Raw genomic sequence first — 20,678 nt, forward strand, 5'->3', positions numbered from 1 at the left:
CGGTATTTGTGATTTCACAAACCCTCGAGAATCCATCTTGTCTCGAGCCCGCTGATTTACTCTGAGATGCACCGCTGGTTATACGGACCAATCACAAAGCAACATTGTATTTGGACACAGGATATGCGGCTGTGACGAAAACAAAAGCGCTGAGGCCAGGGGAAACAAACAAGCCAAACATGGCGACACCGGCGGACGAATGCATGAACACTGTAGTTAATTCTGTTCTTGCATATTTACCCAGTTTCCTTTTTGAAAGAAGAACATCGCCCAATCAACTCGAAGTTTTTTACTGAATGTCCCAGATTGATATTGTAGAAGTCCTTTGAGTGATTCACATTGTCAATCGCCTCTTGCTAGGTTTTAATATGACCCGCTAAAGCAGGGGATGGAGAACCAGTGGGGCGTGAATGCGCATAACCACAAATAAACATTTCTTTGATGATTACATCATATTTTTCTGTTTTATGGCCCTTAAATGCATCCTAGTAGAAAAATGGCTCCCCAGCTCCTGCTTTAAAGTTTTAGAGGCATAAGTTAATCATCAGCACTTCCTGCCTCCAACTCCCCCCCTCTCAGCATGTGTTTAATGGGCTCTATTTTGAAGTGCCACGGTGATAAATGAGCCTCACACGTGCCCCGCTTCCGCAGGAGACATGGTGGACCGGAACAGCAACGTGATGGCAAACAGCGCCCGTCGGCTGGAGGTTGTCCGGAACTGCATCACATACATCTTCGAGAACAAAATGCTCGAGGCCAAGAAGGTACAAGTGACTCATTGGCAAAAAGTGCGCTTTTTCACTTCTGGAAATTCCGCCACAAAAAGTCAAGTAAAGCCAGCACTGTTCTGTGGAAAACAAAATATCTTTGTGTCTTCTTTTTGCAGTTGATGCCAGCTGTACTTCGGGCTTTGAAGGGTAGGGCAGCTCGGGTGTGTTTGACCCAGGAGCTCAATCAGCACGTGTTACAGAACCGAGCGGTGCTGGATGACCAGCAGTTTGACTACGTTGTCCGAATGATGAACTGCACCTTACAGGTCTGTAACCAATCACGTTATCTCTTAATTCTGTTATATTTGTGGCTTCTTATGTTGGCTTTTTATTGCAATAATTTTGTTTAAAAAAAAAACTGCACCTGGCCACTCTTTGTGATATTATGAAATGCAGTATTCCCTATTTATGCATTTTACCAGTATCATATTCTCTTCCTTTTTAGGACTGCTCGCATATGGATGAACATGGCATTGCAGCAGCCCTTCTCCCATTAGTCACAGCCTTTTGCAGGGTATGTTAATCAGTCCACTTTATTATTATTATTATTAACTGAACAAAGCCGTGTCTCATGTCGATTGTCACTGATGTGTCTTTGTTGATCTGACAGAAATTAGGGGCAGGCATCACTCAGTTTGCGTACAGTTGCGTACAGGAGCACACCGTGTGGACCAACATGCAATTCTGGGAGGCCATGTTCTACAGCGACGTCCAAAACCACATTAGAGCACTTTACCTTGAGACGGAGGATGGAGAGCATCAGAACCACACTGTGAGTATTATGGTTAATAGGAAGTCGCTCATAATCACCCATCCTCAACAAACGCAATCCAATTTATCCTCAGGAGCAGCAGGAGGGATCAGGCGGCAGGTGGGAAATCAGTGCCCTGGACCTGGCGTCGGAGCAGAGTCGACTGTGGCCGACGCTAGGCAAGGAAATGCAGACAGAGCGCGTACAGAAGGAGGAAAGCACTGTGTTCAGCCAGGCCATCCACTACGCCAACAGGATGAGCTACCTGCTGCTGCCACTGGACACCAGCAAGAACCGCCTGCTAAGGAGCTCGGGCCTCGGGGATGTGGAGAGCGTCAGCAACAGCTACGTCACCAATAGGTAGGAATGGGATCAAAAGCAAAAATAACAACCATAAAAAAATCATTTACAGTATTAAAAAATGCAAGAAGTCTGTATTTGTCGAATAGATTTCAGATCATTACGCTTCATGACCTTTTTTGTTGTTGTTGTTGTTCTCGTAGTATTGCAGGGAGCATGGCTGAGAGTTACGACACAGAGAGCGGCTTTGAGGATGCTGAGAGCTCGGACGTGGCCAACTCAGTGGTGCGTTTCATCAACCGCTTCGTGGACAAAGTGTGCAATGAGAGCGGCGTGACCAACGAGCACCTGAAGGCTCTCCACGCCATGATACCGGGTATCATTTTCCACATTAAATTAATTGTGTAAAAACGAGTCGTTTTCCATGCTTATGCTGATGTTGTTTGATCGCAGATATCGTACAGATGCACATCGAGACGTTAGATGCAGTCCACCGTGAGAGTAAACGTCTGCCGCCGATCCAAAAGGTAACCAATTCCTATTTTTACGCCCCACTGAAGAAAGGCCATGCAGAGCGAGCCCGGCCAGCCCCGCCTACTTCCCTCTCCACCAATCCCTACCGCTTAGAACCACGGTGTCACACCAGGTATGTCTGTGACTCACAAGGACAACTGAGCAAAGCATGCTGGGTGATGATTGCTCTCCCTGGTGTGCCGTTTTCCGTGCCTTGAGCTAATGTGCGTGCCTTCATTTCGAAGGGTGTCGTGGAGAGGGATGGGGGCTGAGCTCCGTGTAAGCCAAATTTATTTAGAAACAAACAAAAAAATAATAATAATACAAATTCCGGCATTAGAAATTGTCATGGACAAGGCTAAGCCAAATGTAAGAGTCATATTTACAGTCAAAACAGTCAAAATTTTGACAATGAGAATATTCTACCAAGGTAACGGACGCACTGAACAAAATATAAGAAATTCTAATCTTATCAGGTTAATATTGTTTATTTCTCTGGCTCATATAGTCTAAAGTAGGGATGTCCCGATCACACTTTTTTAGACCCGTGTCAGAGTGAAATCATTTTGAGATTGGCCGATTCCGAGTCCCAATCCGATACCTCGGCATTTTATTAAGGAGAAAAAAGGTGTGCTTTGTTGTTTTTTTTTTTACAAAACTACCTCAACACCTTCTATATGTTGAGAGGAGCAGTGGTTTAACTAAGTAAAACATTTAAACACCCTTTTTTTTGCACATCTATGAGTTACTCAAATGGCTATTATTAACCAGTATATTAATTTTTCACAAGAACTTTATTTTTGAAGACCTACTCTAGCCGTTTTAAAGCATGCTAATTAACACAAATTGATGGGCTAGCCTAATGTTATTTTACTTTAGGAAGAAAAAAATAGAGTATATATGTGCTTGAAAAGAGCCAACTTCACAACAAACGAAGAGCAAGCAAGCAAAAATGTATCAAAGTCATCTTACCATATGCTGACTTTGGGTCTGGACTCGCACCAGGCTAGACTGCCGGCCCGGGCAGGATTTGGCGACTCCACTAAGGGCTGCCAGTCAGTGAAGTGCAGTGCAGCAGCGGGGAAGTGTGCAACGTATCTACTGTATGTCCTTTCCACCGCACAAAATGCTCACTTTGCACACAGTGCAAGCCGCACTTTCCACATTAAAGATGATAATACCTTCTTATCATCTACTTCCAAATACCTCGGTACTATTTCCTTGTTTAGCCCCGCCGCTCGGTGGCATTATGCAATAATGTAAATAGTGTCACTTAGGGGTGTGAATTGCTTAGTACCTGACGATTCGATTCGTATCACGATTCACAGGTCCCGATTCGATTCGATACCGATTAATCCCGATACGAATTTATAAGTCGATTGTTGCGATTTTTTTTCATTCAAATTTAGAAAATACTAATCAGTACGCTTGTAGAGTGTAAGATTTATATGAAAATGTATTATTTATTTATCTGAAATTTCAGTCTTATAGCGGTTGTAATCTGTTTCATGTTTGAACAGCATTAAAATAAAATATTAAGGCTTAATGTTCCGTTCATATAACATTCTTCCATGCTCAAGGTGTGAATCCTAACCCGAAGTCAGACGTTTTGTTGAATATTTTTCCATTAAAAATGGAAGTTTAAAAATCGATTCACACACACACAAAAGAAAAAAAAAAAAGGCAATGATGATAAGACGTTGAATCGGTAAGACTACCGAATGAACAATTCTGAGCTCTTAAAAAAAAAAAAATCAATTTTTTTTTATTGAATCGATTTGAGAATCGCGCGATGTAGTATCGCGATATATCGCCGAATCGATTTTTTTTAACACCCCTAGTGTCACTGTAGCGTGACGCCATGCCGCACGCTAAACTGTATGGAAAAATGAAGGGTCACCTTGTGCCACCGCGCAACTGCAGATCTAATAAAAAGTTATATATAAAAAAATAATAATAATAATAAATAACCTCATATATTTATCCGAGTCCTCATCTGGAGACAACGCCTGAGTCCGATCGAGTCAGCAACCACGTGATCGGGTCCGATTTCTGATCACCTGATCGGATCGGGACATCCCTAGTCTAAAGCCAGCCATACTCGCATGCATGTTTGTAAAGCATGAGGATGTAATGAGTCTGGTGGTTCTGAAACAATTTTAGTGCAACATATTGGAATGTTTGCATTCTGTTAAAATTTTGTGGCAAATCGGAGATTTAAGTGGCATATGCTCTTATAATGTGCTGCTCAGCTTTTATCATAATATTTTGCCCACAATATGTGAATCATAATAATCTCAACTCAGCTTTGTCCACTTACTGCCCCCTTGTCCTTATTTGTGTTCTTTCTGCTTCCGTGTCACTAATCCCCCTGTCTCTCGCCCTCTCTGTTCTCTCCACGCAGCCCAAGCTGCTGAGGCCGACCCTTTTGGCAGGCGAGGAGCTGGTGATGGACGGCATGCGTGTTTACCTCATCCCGGACGGGCGCGAGGAGGCCACGGGGATGATGGGAGGCCCGCCCTTGCTTCCCGCGGAGGGAGCTATCTTCCTTACCACCTACCGGCTCATTTTCAAGGGCACTCCCACTGACCCGCTGGGTAAGGGACTATATAATACACGTGCAATATGCAAATTTGACCTCAGGCATACTGAAGAGTATGGAATAAATGTTTCTTTGCTGTCTCCTTACCGCAGTGGGCGAGCAGGTGGTGACTCGTTCCTTCCCCATCGCGTCATTGACCAAGGAGAAGAGGATCTCTGTCACTTTACCCATGGAGCAATTTGTTCAGGAGGGGCTACAGCTGCGGTCCTGCACCTTCCAGGTACTGTTGAACCATCAACAGTTCTGTGCTGGTGAATCGTTTCCTTCAGAGCCCATAAGTATTATTAGGTTGGTGGTCGTCACTGTACTGTACACTTTGGTCCATTTTTTTGTCCGTTTGCAGCTAATGAAGATCGTTTTCGACGAGGAGGTGGCAGCTGACCTTGCTGAGGTTTTCAGGAAGCACATGCACAAGCTACGCTACCCCCAGCACGTGCAGGGAACGTTCGCATTCACTGTCGGTCAGAGCGGCAAGCTGGTGGTAGAGCACAAAACCAAGGACAAGAACCAGTCACTCAAGTATGTACTTCTGTTTAACCTTCTTTGCACACGCATCCATTTCATTGGTGTTTTTACTCAAGGAGCATCATTTCTGTAAATAGGAATAGACAGATAATAATATATGCAATGAAATAAAATAGGGTAAAAAATAAAATAAAACCAATACTGTATAAAACCACTGTACCCACTATACATATTGCAATGGGGTATTTTCTGGTGACAAGTCACAATAGATGTTGGCAGATGACTTTACAAAAAAAGTAAAAGTAGCATTTTGTGGTTTACATTTTGGCAATGATCCCTCAAGAAGCTTTTAATTTCTACCACAGTGAGACATTTGTACAGTAAGTCAAAAATGAAACACAAATATTTATTTATGTCCATCGTTTTAAATTTTTGCAGGTTTTTACTGTTAATGTTTATAATTGTTTTCATTTTAGAACATGTAACTTTGAAATTTGTTTTACATGCAATTAATGAGTTCCCATGCAGTTTTGTAATAATATGCTCAGAAATAAAGACACTTTGCACATCACTGGCATCAGGTCGAAACGTCCTCTGTCACAATTTGTTTTGTTTGTTTTTTTTGCCCCACAAATCTATGCTATCGGTCCACAAGTGTGGGTAGCGTTTATTTATTGTTGACCAATCTAAAGTGTTTAAAATCTATGGCTGTCTTTGATAATGCAATTTTAGTGGTTGAACCATGCCGTTTTTGGGGTCTCCTGAAAAGTGATGATTTTGGTGGTACGAGGGTTCCACTCGACGCCTGCAACTTATAAATATCTATTAATACTAAAATAGACGTGTTTAGTAGGTCGTTGATTAAGACTAGAAAATGATGGTCCCAGGGTAGGGCCAGCCATGCACCCCTAATCTAAAGAACTGTAATGATACAATTATCCAAATGGAAATTGAGATACTCTCATGATTTGAAGACGTCTTTACTTGTTTCAGGACACTTTCCAAAAACCTGGTAAAGAGCGCCAAGCGGACCATCAACCGCCAGTATGTAACGAAGAAGAAATATTCCCCGCCTACCTGGGAGAACAGGAGCAGCTTCCAGTCAGAGATGGATGAGGATGAAATTTCAGGTTTGTCGATAGTAAAACTCACTTCAATCCTCATTAATATATATATTTTTTAAATCCGTGTTCATTCCCAATTGAAAGCTTCCACTTTGAAAATTCCTGTAGTTGTTCGGGGTAAATGTATTTATATGTTCATGTGTCCACAGTCTCAGAGGAGGTGGAGCAGAGCTCCCTTACACTGTCCTCCACCATCCGCTCTTCAGACAGACAGACCATGAGCAACGTGGTCGAGCGAGCATGCTGCCGCGATTACCAGCGCATGGGCCTGGGCACGCTAAGTAACAGCTTGACGCGCTCCAAGAATGAGCCCTTCCGCATTTCCACCGTAAACCGCATGTACACGGTGTGCAGAAGGTACGCAAGTCAACGCACACGACGTTTGCCGTCCAGAAGGAGGTGTTTGAGCCAGTGTGTGCTTGCGTCGTAGCTATCCCGGCTTGCTCATCGTCCCGCAGAGCATCCCGGATTCCACCATCCAGAGAATTTCCCGCTGCTACCGGCAGAGCCGCTTCCCTGTGGTTTGCTGGCGGAATTCCCGTACCAAGGCTGTCCTCCTGCGATCAGCGGGCCTCCACGCAAAAGGGGTGGTTGGTTTTTTTAAATCTACCAATGCCCCGACCTCAGGTAATTTGAGAAAACAAGGTGACTATGGCCTGAATGATGATTTAATTACCCTTGTGGTAGTCTCAAAGATGTTGCGTAGTAAATTGCTTCATTCACTGTATGTTTTTGTGCGCAGTGCCCTCCCAGGCGGACTCCACCAGTCTGGAGCAAGAGAAATACCTGAAGGCCATTATCAGCTCCATGCCCTCTTACAACGAGAGCAGTGGCAGGAACACGCTCAGCGGCTTCACCTCCACCCACATGAGCGCTTCAGGTGGGTACGACTCACTATTAAGACTCAATGAGCAACTCGCTCCTGGAGCTAACCGAGGCTTCTATCCACAGATTCGTCGGATAAGCTGCGGCAGCCAAAGATCGGCGCTCTGATGAAGCAAGTGATGGGTGCCAAGGAGGACGTGCCTGGAACGTTCAGTAGAGGAGGTGAGGGCACGTGTGTGTTTGTGCCGCAAGCTCGCGGCCCCTGTGAAGTGAAACTTGAAATCCACTTGCATATGATTTGTGTCATTAGCGAACTGTGGCTTGATGTACCCTGCGTGGCTCAAGTGACACAGTTCCATTTTTTTTTCTTTTGCTTTCGATTGGCACTTATTGGCATCATTTCATTGTACTGCTTCTTCTGGCGTGTGCATATTTTTAGTAAAAAAAATTAACAAATAAATATCATAAAATGCATAAAAACAGATCAATAAATGGAATGTAAATAAATAATAATAAACATTTTCTGCTTCATGATATAATGAGTCTGCCGTAATAAGTAAAACTGCCGCTTACTGTGAAATGAAGTTAAGTCACTTGTATTTCAAGACACCACTGTATAAGGACTAAGTCGGAATCAAGAGCTTGGACCTGCGATGTGGATCTGGCCAGACTGCACCACAAGGAGGCTCAATTGACTTTTTTTTTTTTTTTTTGCCTGTCATTTGACCTCAGCTCTTAGTCAAAGGTCCAAAGTCATCTCCCTCTCTCAGCCCAAAGTGTCTGGCAAGGCCAGGAACTCTACCAGAGGTACAGTAGGCCACGCCCGCTCCTGCCTCCACTCAAACTAATCAAATCTCTTGAACAGAATCGCCCGTGTGCCTGGCGTCAACCCTGGTAGTGTTTTGTATCTCTGAACTAATGGTCTCTTTGCTGCTGTTTGTGTCAATCTGCTGCTGTGTGTGCACACGCATGCTGCCACTGCAGCTCTACGCTCCGGCGTTCTCATTGTCGTTTCACTTTTGATTCTTTTGTTTGTCCCAATGGCAAGAGTTGCATCAAACTACATGTAGCAAACTGGTTTCAGGTAGTTCTCGTTCACTTCTGTCTTGTTTAGCAGCATGGCTATTGGGGTGATGGGTGTCAACCGCGTGCCTGACTGAAATTACAGGGTACCCGATTACATGAAACATTACATTTTCGTGTCAGGATTCAGTCATTTGTGTGTGTGTGTGTGTGTGTGTGTGTGTGGTTGGCAGGGAAATGGGGGAGCATCCGAGGTAGTGGGCGTCTCAGCGCCTACAACCCGGACGTGGGCACACGTCTCGCTGGGAAAGAGTCGCCACAGCCCAATGGTGGGCCGACCGAGGTGCTCTTCCTCCGCCAACACAGGGCTTACCTCTACATCATTGGGGACAAAGCCCAACTCAAGGTGACTAGCTGTGCTTACAAACAAAAAAAGCCGATTTGTCGGTACTGTATTTCCTAAAACAAATAGATTGTTTTGACAAGACAACAGCATGTATATATGGAGTCGATATTAAATATTTTTTGCACAGTTTTTTGCAGTTGAGTTATTGGATGCCTCTGGTCATAATATATTTTAATTTTTAATTTAAGTTGTGTATTTTTTATTATTAATTAAAACGACCGAAGGCAGAAAATTCCATTTTGAATCGCTACTGCCACCTGTTGCCGAAAAATGAAACTGTACACACCCTTCTTCACATCCATGTGAATGACATCACGACCAGAGATAGGGGGTGGGAAATTCGAACCCGAATACAGTCTGAAAACTGAGGCTTACTGGAGTGCCCATTTTGAACAGCTAAGGTGTTCATCTACTAATTAGGAGATGTTTCAGTCATAAATGGTCAAATAAAATGGCTATTGTAAAGATATTTTGGTCAAATTGTTACAGAGAGCAGCATTCAGTAAAAAGGGGGAAAAAATTGAAAGGAAAAAAATATATTCAAAAATAAAATAATGCCTCTGGTTCTTTTATTGGGACAGCCAATTTTTATTTACTGAAATAAGAACATACTACTTTTACTTTTATTTATTTTAAGGAAATGCCAATATATGGGGAAACATGTCACTCATGTGGTACAAGTTAATTCAAATAAGTATTAATATAGCTGATATTACTTGTGATATTGATTGAGCAGAAGTCCATAAGTACCAGTAATGACCAAAAAAGGTTTGCCAGGATGGTGGCAAAGCACTTAATTTCTCTTAGTTGATGCTATGGACTCACTAAATGAAGGTCCTCCCCTTATTTCAGTATAGATCCTTGGCATCAAGGTGCCACAACAACAATATTTTTATATTTGCCATAGTTTTTACCTGAACACAAAAACAGCGAATATAATGTGAGTTTATCGAGTAATAGAGGCTAGGTTCACAAAAGAAATCTGCACATTTGTGAACATCGAACTGCTAATAATTGACCAGAAATTGAGCAGAAAAGTTGCCTAATTTTCTTTGTCTTATAATGAGTCTGTTTGTGTGTGTGTGTGTGTGTGTGTGTGTGTGTGTGTGTGTGTGTGTGTGTGTGTGTGTGTGTGTGTGTGTTTTTTGTGGGTTTTTTTCATTTGAGGAGTTAACCCTTGTGCTGCTTTCTCACAATACTTCCCTTCACAGGCAACCGTTGTGTTTCATTGGGACCATGATGTGTTATGTATTTCAGGGCGGGAAGCAGGACTCCTTCCAGCAGTGGGAGGTGGTGCCCATCGAGGTATGCGACCTGCGGCAGGTGAAGAACAGCTTCAAGAAGCTGATGAAGACCTGTGTGCCCAGTTCCGTCTCCTCAGACACCAACGCAAACTTCCTGCGCTTGCTGGAAGATTCCGAGTGGATGGCGCTGGTTAGTGATTGTCTGGATAACTTGCACCACTAACGGTGGAACAGCACAATTTGGGGGGCAAAAAAATCAAATTTACATATTTTATGTAGACATTACATTCAGCTTTTTGTTTCCAATCTACAAGTGACCTGTTTTAAAAATCTGTATGTTTTACTTGATTTTGATCTAATTTTTCAGTATGTTTTCTTGTGAGAATGTTCACAATGTGGAGTTAATCATGCTTTTTTTTTTTCAGTTTGAGTCCAGAAAAAATTAATTCAATTTATATACATTTTAATAGGGAATATGGAATTGTGTGTCACGTAGGGCTGCTCGATTATGAAGAAAATATTAATCACGATTATTTTGTTAATAATTGAAATCACAATTAGGATGATCATTTATTTTTTGGTACAAAACAAGAAAATGTTTAGACAAATACAATTTTTTGAAACACTATAATTATGCAAGTTCCTTTTGGATGAAACCAATTTTATTAAATTGGTTTTAAATTTTAAAAATGGTGCAGATGTATAAATTGAAACAACTCAAAAATGAATATTAATAATCTTTTTTTTTTTTTTTTTCTCGATCATGCTGATTTTGTAATTGTGAAGTGCAATAATTGAAATTGAATTTTGGTTAATTGCACAGCCCTACAACAACAAATTGTGTTTAACTTTGGAGGTTCCACTGATTAAAGAGTAATCTGCTGATTTGTTTGTTGCTACAAATCCAAACCCTTGAGACATAGCATGTGCGTGTTTGTGTGTAGTTGCACAGGGTGCTGCAGGTGTCCGTCCTGGTAGTGGAGCTCCTGGACACGGGCTCGTCCGTCATGGTCAGCCTGGAAGATGGCTGGGACGTCACCACCCAGGTTTGGAGATTTGGGAATAATTTAAAAAGAAAAACCATCACGTCTTTCACAAGCTCGCACGTAAACGCCGCCTTGCGTCTTCAGGTGGTGTCCTTGGTGCAGCTGCTGTCCGACCCTTACTACCGCACCTTTGATGGCTTTCGGCTGCTGGTGGAGAAAGAGTGGCTGTCGTTCGGCCACAGGTTCAGCCACCGCGGCGCGCAGACGCTAGGCAGCCAGAGCAGCGGGTTCACCCCTGTATTCTTGCAGTTCCTCGACTGTGTGCATCAAGTGCGTATTTCAGCCACCCAGTTCAAGTATTATCAGTATGTGTTGTGCTCCGCTTAAATTTGTTGTTGGATCTCTCAGATCCATCGGCAGTTCCCCATGGAATTTGAGTTCAGCCAGTACTACCTGAAGTTCTTGGCCTATCACTACGTGTCCAACCGCTTCCGCACCTTCCTGCTCGACTCGGACTACGAGCGCATTGAACTCGGTACCATCTTCAGTCATGGCAAGATCACGTTTACATTGACTCCTTTCTCGTTTGACTTAAGTTTGACGTTGTTTGCAGGAGTCCTCTATGAAGAAAAAGGTGAGAGGAAAAGTCCTCAGGTGTGCAAGTCCGTGTGGGACTACATTGACCGGCTCAACAAAAAGACCCCAGTCTTCTTCAACTACATGTTCGCCCCGGAGGATGATGAGGTTAGCACACTTTTCTAACCTTTATATTAGGTGTCAGGCGATTACATTTTTTTATTGTGATTAATCACGACTTCAATCGTTAAATTTAATCGCAAATTTAAAATGTGCAATAAAATATTTTTTTGGGTCAAAGTTTTGAGCCTCTTGTTAACATGGGGGAAAATGTTAAACTGATAGAATTATTGCTGCATCTTTTAGTCATTGATACAGTAATTTCACAATAATTCATGTAATTGAGTTAAAATTAAAAATATACTGTACTGTAAATAACGAGTATGATAGTGATTTGTCTTGAGGTCATATTTCTGTCACTAGATGGCACAAGTGCATTTGTAAAACGTTGGCGACAGCGCAGTGCGTTTTCTTTTTATCTTAAGAGCGATCTAATCTTTAACATGGAGTAACTTGTGAAATTCTGCACGTACATTTTTTTAAATTGTAAAATACAACTTGACCCCAGTCTCCATAAATACAGTACCGGAATATGCATTATCATTAAATTAACTGATAATAAAAGGGATGCTTCAGCAATGGTGTTCATCATGGTATGCGCAGGTGCTCCGGCCATATACCTTCATCTCCAATTTGAAAGTGTGGGACTACTACACGGAGGAGACGCTCTCAGAGGGGCCATCGTACGACTGGGAGCTGCGGGGCCGCCAGGAGCGGGCCGTGGCGGAGGAGGTGCCCGACAAGCCTGACAGTGGCGCGCCCAAGTCACGGCGGTGCGCCGTGTGGCCGTGCTATGACAGCTTGAGCAAGACGCTACCGGACGCCATCACCAAGCTGCTGCAGGACATGCAGGCGCTAGAGGGCGAGCTCGGCCAGGCGTCGGAGAAGTGGAAGGACACGTGGGATAAGCTCAAGGCCGCTCAGAGGAATGAGACCAAATTGGAGACCAAGGTTGAGACCGTTATTTCAGATTTGTGAATGGCCCATTTAGAATGTTTCTACATATTTAAATATGAATGTCAATCATCAATCAATAGTACCGTACCGAGTTGCGAGTGCGCTTCTTTTTTCGCCCATATTTTTTTTTTTTTTTTTTTTTACAGCCTTAATCCAAATTGGATTTATGAATTTATTTTCCTCAAAGTTCTAAATTCATAACCTCATGACAAAGTAAAATTTTTAGACAATTTTTCAAATTTATTAAATATTGAAAAGCTGTAAAATGCCTTGTATCATTTCACATACACTGTCAGTTTACCACAATGGGAATGCAAGTTTTTTTGTTTGTTTTTTGTTTTGTTTTGTTTTGGGGTTTTTTATAGGAACTTTTACAAATTTATTAAAAATAAATGAATTAGTCATTTTGAAAAGCAGCATAATGCCTTGCAGTAGTCATACTTTTTTTTTTTTTTTGCAAATGTTTCTGTTAGTCATATTCCAAAATGGATTCATTTCATTTAGTTTCCTATAAACACTACCCCATAATGACAGTTTTTTTTATTTTTTTTATTTTTTTTTTTAGAACTTTTCGCTGATTTATTAAAACTAATGATTTTATTTTTGAAAGAGTTTAGCATAATGCCTTGCAGCAGTAAAAAATCCCACTGACCCATCCTCCACAATTTTGGTTTGCTAAATTTAACAAATTCCTCAAAATTCCACACACAAAACATTCCATAATGACAAAATGAAATGTTTTTTACTATAAACATTTCCTATAATACAAATAAATGAACTCCACATATTTTGAAGTATGTCTTTTCCCAAATCTGGTTAAATACAAAAATGTCCTTAACATTCTACACAATAAAGATTGTAGTAAAGTTTTTTTTTTTTCAATCTTTTCCAACTCTCGTTTTCGTGCTCCTCTCGCAGCCGTCATTCTCCAGCTCGCTGCTTATGTCGTCCAACCTGAGCCACCAGCGGCGTTCCCAGGGCGTCTACTTGCAGGAGAGCAGCGTGGGCTCCTCGATCAACTTGGCCCTGGACTGCGAGGCCAGCGCCACCTCCACCCCGGTGGCGGGCCGCCCCAGCACCAGCACGCTCTACAGCCAGTTCCAGAGTACCGAGAGCGAGAACAGGTACGCGTGCGCGCTGACAGACTTGAACTGCATTCAGTTTGCAGTGTGCACCCTTGTCTATAGTGCTCCTTTACAAAAGCATTCAAAGCCCATCGAAATCGCATTGCTTTGTTCTCTGCCACCTTAGAAGTTTCGAAGGCATTCTATTCAAGAAAGGTGCGCTGCTGAAACCGTGGAAACCACGGTGGTTTGTGTTGGACAAGACAAAACATCAGGTAGGACTGGAACAAAAAGTTCAACGATGGTGTTGTTCCGTAATTATCATGAATGAGTCTGTTCATGGACATTTTTTGGTAATGTTTTTTTTTTTTTTTCTTCTTCGTCATGTAACACAGCTGCGATATTACGAGAGCAGGCAGGACAAAGAGTGCAAGGGCGTCATCGAGCTGGCCGACGTGGAAACAGTCCTTCTGGGGACGCCCGCCATGGGAGCGCCCAAAAACATCGAGGAGAAAGCCTTCTTTGATGTGAGTCCCTCTCCTGGTGTCGTAATGAAAAGTGTCTTAAGTGGCTTCACATTTTTTAGTTTTTTAGTTTTTATTGAAAAGAAGAAAGGGGAAAAAAAAAAAAAGGAAATCATTGTTCTTCCAAAATGACATACATTCCGTATGAAACGCACGCTAACATGAATTTATGGAATATTCTAAACCTGACCTTTGTGCCCCCACCCCCCCCAACCTGCCCCCAGCTCAAGACCACCAAACGAGTGTACAACTTCTGCGCCCAGGACAGCCTCAATGCTCAGCTGTGGATGGACAGTGTTCAGAGCTGCCTGTCGGACGCCTAGACGGGATGCGGCCCGGACTCTTGAACTGCTATATCTCAGTGTTTTTGGTAGAAAAGAAGAAAACGGGGCGAGGGGGGAGGTAGGGCCGCGGTCCGACCACACGGAACCATTCCTCATTTTGTGCGATGCGTCCGGCATGAAGATTTCTTCCTGACTCTCCTTCTTACTAACCCTATGCCCCCTCCTCTTCTTCACAATTTAACTTTGAAAAAAAAAAACAACTCAGGGGGAGGAATGACGGAGGAGCTGTTGGATCCCTTTTTGGGACCACCAGTGATGGTTCATGAAGGATTTTTTGTTTGTTTTTTGTTTTGTGCCACCACAATCTCAAGAAAGATATACTGTGAAAGCCCGTCAGGATCACCTCTGCGAGTGTTTACAAAGTGGACAAAAGTTCCGTTCCCGTTACACTAACCACTATAAACAAACGTTTAATTAAGGGGTATTGAAGGGGGGAAAAAAAGATGTGATATGGGGTGGAAAAGGCAGACAGCTGCATTATGGATCCCCATGTCATATTTGTGACTGAAACTCCAGAGTTCCCATGAAAAATGACACCCCAAAGCATAAAAAAAAATGAACCCATTTGGCCCATAAATGTACGTACATGTTGGTCACATGACCCTCGGTCCTTCAAATGCATCACTTATTCACCTGTGTTCTTCCTTTGCACACACTTGTTAAGATCTCCTCCCCACTATGTAAAATATACTGCTGTCGTTGTTGAACATGACTTTTTTTTTTTTTTTCTTATTCAAAATTGTAGATTTTTCTTTTTTGGGGGGCGTTTTAACTCCTATTTGTATATACTACTCCAGATTTGTATGTAACGTTTATAGTAGTAATTTATTTAACTTCTCCCTTTACGAGTTCCTCAAGCACCACTTTTAAATGCTAGGAATTCAATGTGCCATTGGTTTATTTCTGTATTAATGTGACTAATGCTTTTTTTTGTACTGTGCAAGTAACCCCCCCCCCCTTTTTTTTTTTTTTTTTAAATATAAACACAGTTGTCCTTATTCAGTTCCCACCATTCATGCAAGAGTGGAAATGTGTGTTGTGAAAGCCTGTAGGCTACTTTTTTTTTTTTTTTTATGGCTGATTGGATCAAACTTGCTAGAATGCAGTTGAAATAAATGTCTGACACATGACACCCTAAGGAGGCCTTTTATTAACATTTGTGATAACATCAAAGTGTTGTGATCACTAGTGCAAGTGGGAAACGAAACAATCCTCAGTTATCTGCCCATTTCAGAAAATGTGGTGGCTTGGTTCCGAAGTGCTGCCTTGTGATTATGCAATTTAACCTCGAGGGGCACTCATACTTGGTATTCCGTTGAACTTGAGTCAAAAGTTGTAATTTGTTTGCTTGGGTGTTAAGGAACTGTGTTGAAGTGAGTTGATGGGCTTTATTAAGACAAGTTGAGCCATCTTGTGGCATTTTGGTTCCAAGAAACTAAGTTGAATTGAGGAGCCATCTTGTGGCATGTATGTGCAATTACAAACCTTTTGGGAGGAGACATTACAGTTCTCTACAATCAAATACAAATTCCCCTGTTACAACTATGTTGCGTTGCCCTGTAGTAGTTTATAGTATAGAAACTACAATTTGAAGTGTTTCAAATTAAAGTATTAATCATTTACAAGAATTTTCTACTATACAATCTAGAAGATTGAGACAAAATTGTTAAAACCAAATTAGCAATATGTCTTTTTTTTTCCCACTATTGCTTGAAACTAGGTTTAAGCTTTAATACTTAAACTGATTTCTAAAGTATTAATTCCACCTATCCCTTGCAAACACCCTTGAATCTTTAACGACTCACTCTTTTTAGTGCTGATCACATTTTATTTGTGACATTCAGTTAAAAGCAAAAACCGCCAAAACATATGCAAAGTCACTTTTCTATCAACCTTGGCACGCAAACCCAACAGGACTATGAAAATGGATTTTTAAGACCTGCTGGTCAAACAATTTCATTGTGAAGATCAGGAGCGTGTGAAATTTGAATGTTAAAATATCAAAGTACCAGGATATAATGGTCAGCAGACTTACAACATACAGAAACATTACTTTAAGCACTTTTTTTTTTTTTTATAATAATAAAAAAAAAGGTGGAGGGGCTGCTCTTCCCCAAGTCTATTGTCTGCTCAGTGGAAAGACAACTAAAAATAGGCACCACAAGCTCTCGCATGGCAGTTTTTATCAATATACCTACTTAACACCCCACAACCCTGAGGTTTACCATCACATTTATTTTCATACAAGTGGTACAGACTAGTAGGGTTGCAAAATTCCCAACATTTTTTAAATCGGAATATTTCCATGGGAATTCTGTTCATTCAGAAATATGTTTGCTAGAAATAGCGACCATAATTAAAAATACTTTTGACTTTTTTTTGCCAGGAAAATTTGTGTGGAAAAAATGTTTAACGTTTAATTTCTATGGAAAGTTGTCAATTTAGAACATTTCCAAAACTAAAATGTTGATAGCAGTTTACTGATAATAAGGTCGGTAGCGGCCCTGGTCCGGATGATGGGGTCCGGGCCCAGGTGGAGGTCCCTGCATCCGCGGAGGCGGCGGACCCCTGGGAGCTGGCCACATTCCGGGACTGAGACCTCCCGGTTGGTTGAACGGCGGGCTGAGGGTACCCTGGTCTTCGGGGAACTGCTGCATGGTATTAGGGTTGTAATGATGAGGAGGGGGCGCATTTACTGGGGGTCCGCTGTGTTGTGGTGGAGGTCCCGGGGGCGGGTGGTTCATGTAGGGCGGCATTTGGCTTAGGATGTGCCCCGGGGGCGGGGTGATTGGAGGCGGGGCTGTGGACATGGGGGGCGGCGGGGCCTGGTTGTACACCATGTGGGGTGTCGCGGAGCCCTGGGGAGGGTGTTGCATGGGGTGGCTGATGGGCGGCGGCGGGGGCGGCGGCCCAAAGTGCTGCTGCGGCGGCGGCGCCATCATGTGGTGGGCGTGCGACACCACGGCCGGCTGCCCGGGATAGTCCCCGGGGCGGTGGTGGGGGGGCTGGCCCGGGCCCGACGACGACGCCGAGTCATCCTGGATGGGCACGGTGATCAGGTTGCTGTGTTTGCGCGTGGTCACCGTGGCGATGCGGTACGTCTCGGGGGGTCCGTCGTGGGGCCCGGGGGGCGGCGGCTGCCCGTACGGGTCGTGGCCGCCGTGCGGGTGCAGGTTGGCCTGGTGCACGTGGTTCTTGGTCAAGTGGGGCGGGGGCACGCGGAAGCGGTCGGGGACGTCGGACGCCGGGGGCAGGTGCACGGCCTCTTGGCGGCTCGACGACGACTTGCTCGACCTCAAGTGGCGGTGGTTGACGTGGGCCTGGAGGTCCCGCTGAGAAAGGTAGGTGCGCTTGCAGCCCGACACCACGCTGCACATGTACAGCGAGCCGCGCTGGCACTGCTCGATGCGCTGCACCGGGTCTGTGCAGCTGTACATGGTCAGACTGAACACAAAACATGCAGTCATGCAAGCAGCCACTGAAAATTGTTCAACAGCACATTTAACAGTTCAGTTGTATTTAAAATTGTGACACTTTTTTTCAATGAAACATAAAATACAACACAACTCCATGAAATCTCACCCAGGGCACAGCTTCTCTCCTTTTTTCTCATGTAGCAAAGCACATTCGTAGCAGAAGACGTGTTTGCAGGGAATCTGGTGAGAGCGATGAAGGTCAAAGTTTACAACTCATTCTTTTGTTCAAGAACACACTCAAAATGTTAGCTGCGTACCATTCGTCCGTACAGCTGGATAGGAAGCCCGCATTTGTCACAGAAATGAATTGGGACTTCATCCCTTTCACCGATTAGATTCAACTGTTGCCATGGGAACAAGAGATTAGAATATATTCACTCACAAAACAGAACCCTTTAAGTTTTAATATACCTTATAGTCCCAAAACAGTGGCTGTGGGTATCTCCTCTGGCCAGCAAACACATCTCCCGCTTTACCGCCACAGTCAAACTTCTCTTGCTTGAAGCCAAAGTTGTCTGCGACAATCAAAATGAATTACATAAGCGAACAAAAATGAGGAGCTTGTGGTAGTTGAAAAGACACGTACCGTCTTTTTCCGCGGTTTCACTTTTCAGTGGCGGCCTGCTGCCGGGCCTCTGGACGCGGGGTGGAGGTTTGGTCCTCAGCGGTTGCTTGGAGATGAGCTTGATGGGGATGCGCCTGCGGACATCCGGACCGCCCAGGCTTCCCGAGCCATCGCTTCCTTGGAGATCATTGTCTGCCAAGAGGGAGGGAGGATCAAAATGAGAAAACTTTTGACCCAAGGTATGTGCAATTGTGCATCCAAGCCGCAGATAGTAAGCAGAAAAGTTTGAGGAAAAAGAATAAACAGTGAGTGTAACAAGAAAATATTTTTTTAAAGTACAGAACATAATTTTCTTTTTCACTGCGGGGCCTCTCATAAACCACAACTTTACAACTCTGACATTAATGAAGACAACGCAGGAAAAATAATAAATGAATTTTTGAAAAATACAACCCCAATTATATCAAATGTGTCCTGTTAGCTCTTGAAACATCTACAACTAGGTTAGCATTCCGATAGGATTCTCACCACCACTTAAAAAAAAAAAAAAAAAAAAAAAAAAAAAAAAAGACAAACAGTTCTACAGTTTGCATATGGATTAATTCCTCATTTAAATCCCCGTGGTTGCCATTAAAGCCCGTAGTAAATGTTTCAAATTGTGTATTTTCTTTTTAACTTTTACCGACGAAGAGGCGGGCTCGTTGGCTAGTTGACGCTAAGATGGCCCATGCTAAACGCAACGTTAGCTTCTAAAAGCTAACAACGCGATTCGGCACTTTTGACCATCTTCTGGTCTGAATGATGCTCCACTCCGAGGCGATATATACATATATTTTACAGCAGAAAAAAAATCACGAACAGCAGCTTATTGACGAGAGGGATCGGGAAAAAAATAACACTTACCGTTTTGGTCCATGATCGGAGTGATCCGGCGCTGTGCATTGTGGGATTAAAGCGAGAGGAGCGGGCGGGGGAGGACTGACGGAAGAACAAGGCGAGTCATCATGACTCATAACGAACGTTTTTCCGTTTAAGAACCATAATTGTTTGGAAATTAATCCGCGAATAATAAAATTGGGCTGGGCAAGTGCAGTACGTTCGTGTAAAAGTGTACATATATATTCGGGGAGGAGGCAAGAAATGTTTTCTCATTGCCCCACTTAAAAAAATATATATATAGTACGTGTATTATACATTTTCAGCACTCTCACATCTCCATTTTTACATGACATGTTTTGGAACTATCCTTAAGTTGGAAAAAAAATAAATCAATCGTGGCCACCATGTTTTCTTAATTTCTTGTTTACTTTAATAAATTAAGTGAGTGACACAATTGAGCACACAGAATGCCTCCAAGCACCGTTGTTGGCAGTACAATGCCATATCATTTTTGTAAGAACTTGTGAAGTGATTTTGGTTTTTGACAATTCCAAACATTTCTGTTATTTCCACCATGCAGCGCAATGAAAATGCTTCCTTCACACGATGAAAGCAACATATTGTAGCCTATTGCTCTTTTCTGTGACTATAGCATACAAACCAGGCAGATTGTTATAGGCCTTAGTAGTCAAATGACACTCCATCACATTTTGAAATCCATCCATCAATTTTATTAGCTGCTTTTCCTCACAAGGGTCGCAGGGGTGCTGGAGCCTATCCCAGCTGGCTTCGGGCGGTAGGCGGGGTACACCCTGAAGTGGTTTCCAGCCAATCCAGGACATTTTGCAATCAAAATATTAAAATCACTGAGCTGGCGGCCATTTTGACCTGTGACGTAAGCTCTGAATGGTCAAATATCAAGAAAAATTTGGTCTCCATCAGATCTTAAATTCTACTCTTATGGTCTGTTTTTGTTATCATTGATAAATTGGCCCAAACAAATATAATTTGCAGGACTGGGTACAATTCTAAATTTCAGAATTAAATCCAATTCAATGGATGAATTTTAATTTGTATTTGCTCCACCCCACAGAATGTTGAATTGAGCTTGAATTGCAGGAAGTGGAGTTGAATTCACTTCGGTCTGTTCAGGTGGTTGACTGG

General features: G+C 42.9%; 2 protein-coding genes across 6 annotated transcripts in view; one reads left to right on the forward strand and one right to left on the reverse strand.

Moving 5' to 3' along the window:
- sbf1 (SET binding factor 1) overlaps positions 1-15,732 on the forward strand; it is a 36,778-nt gene extending 21,046 nt beyond the window's left edge. For 4 of the 5 annotated variants that reach the window (XM_077500657.1, XM_077500658.1, XM_077500661.1 and 1 more), the window contains 27 exons: positions 652-764; positions 887-1,036; positions 1,216-1,284; positions 1,381-1,542; positions 1,616-1,881; positions 2,025-2,197; positions 2,275-2,348; positions 4,739-4,931; positions 5,029-5,156; positions 5,280-5,455; positions 6,395-6,531; positions 6,675-6,882; positions 6,956-7,152; positions 7,268-7,405; positions 7,477-7,572; positions 8,083-8,157; positions 8,607-8,779; positions 10,037-10,213; positions 10,968-11,069; positions 11,154-11,339; positions 11,418-11,544; positions 11,623-11,753; positions 12,309-12,656; positions 13,581-13,786; positions 13,914-14,001; positions 14,122-14,253; positions 14,475-15,732. In XM_077500657.1, the coding sequence (XP_077356783.1) occupies positions 652-764; positions 887-1,036; positions 1,216-1,284; positions 1,381-1,542; positions 1,616-1,881; positions 2,025-2,197; positions 2,275-2,348; positions 4,739-4,931; positions 5,029-5,156; positions 5,280-5,455; positions 6,395-6,531; positions 6,675-6,882; positions 6,956-7,152; positions 7,268-7,405; positions 7,477-7,572; positions 8,083-8,157; positions 8,607-8,779; positions 10,037-10,213; positions 10,968-11,069; positions 11,154-11,339; positions 11,418-11,544; positions 11,623-11,753; positions 12,309-12,656; positions 13,581-13,786; positions 13,914-14,001; positions 14,122-14,253; positions 14,475-14,573 (4,124 nt within the window). In that variant the 3' untranslated portion in view covers positions 14,574-15,732. The remainder of the gene's footprint in view (positions 1-651; positions 765-886; positions 1,037-1,215; positions 1,285-1,380; positions 1,543-1,615; positions 1,882-2,024; positions 2,198-2,274; positions 2,349-4,738; positions 4,932-5,028; positions 5,157-5,279; positions 5,456-6,394; positions 6,532-6,674; positions 6,883-6,955; positions 7,153-7,267; positions 7,406-7,476; positions 7,573-8,082; positions 8,158-8,606; positions 8,780-10,036; positions 10,214-10,967; positions 11,070-11,153; positions 11,340-11,417; positions 11,545-11,622; positions 11,754-12,308; positions 12,657-13,580; positions 13,787-13,913; positions 14,002-14,121; positions 14,254-14,474) is intronic. The other variant, XM_077500660.1, reaches the window with a different exon arrangement.
- A 1,014-nt stretch (positions 15,733-16,746) lies between these two features.
- On the reverse strand, positions 16,747-19,648 carry LOC144003931 (E3 ubiquitin-protein ligase Hakai-like). The gene is made up of 6 exons (XM_077500665.1): positions 19,539-19,648; positions 18,657-18,827; positions 18,482-18,585; positions 18,328-18,411; positions 18,177-18,250; positions 16,747-18,038 (listed from the first exon to the last, which is right to left on the reverse strand). Exons 1-6 carry the CDS (start codon positions 19,549-19,551, stop codon positions 17,072-17,074), a joined length of 1,413 nt encoding a protein of 470 aa, XP_077356791.1. The 5' UTR covers positions 19,552-19,648; the 3' UTR covers positions 16,747-17,071.
- Between the last annotated feature and the right edge of the window lie 1,030 nt (positions 19,649-20,678).

The sequence above is a fragment of the Festucalex cinctus genome, chromosome 16 (assembly GCF_051991245.1).
Source record: "Festucalex cinctus isolate MCC-2025b chromosome 16, RoL_Fcin_1.0, whole genome shotgun sequence".
Taxonomy (NCBI): Eukaryota; Metazoa; Chordata; class Actinopteri; order Syngnathiformes; family Syngnathidae; genus Festucalex; species Festucalex cinctus.

Coding starts and splice junctions, on each gene's coding strand:
- LOC144003931 (XM_077500665.1), bottom strand. Junction 18,586..18,656: donor TGAAACCGCGGAAAAAGACG/GTACGTGTCTTT, acceptor TGATTGTCGCAG/ACAACTTTGGCTTCAAGCAA. Junction 18,412..18,481: donor CACTGTTTTGGGACTATAAG/GTATATTAAAAC, acceptor CCATGGCAACAG/TTGAATCTAATCGGTGAAAG.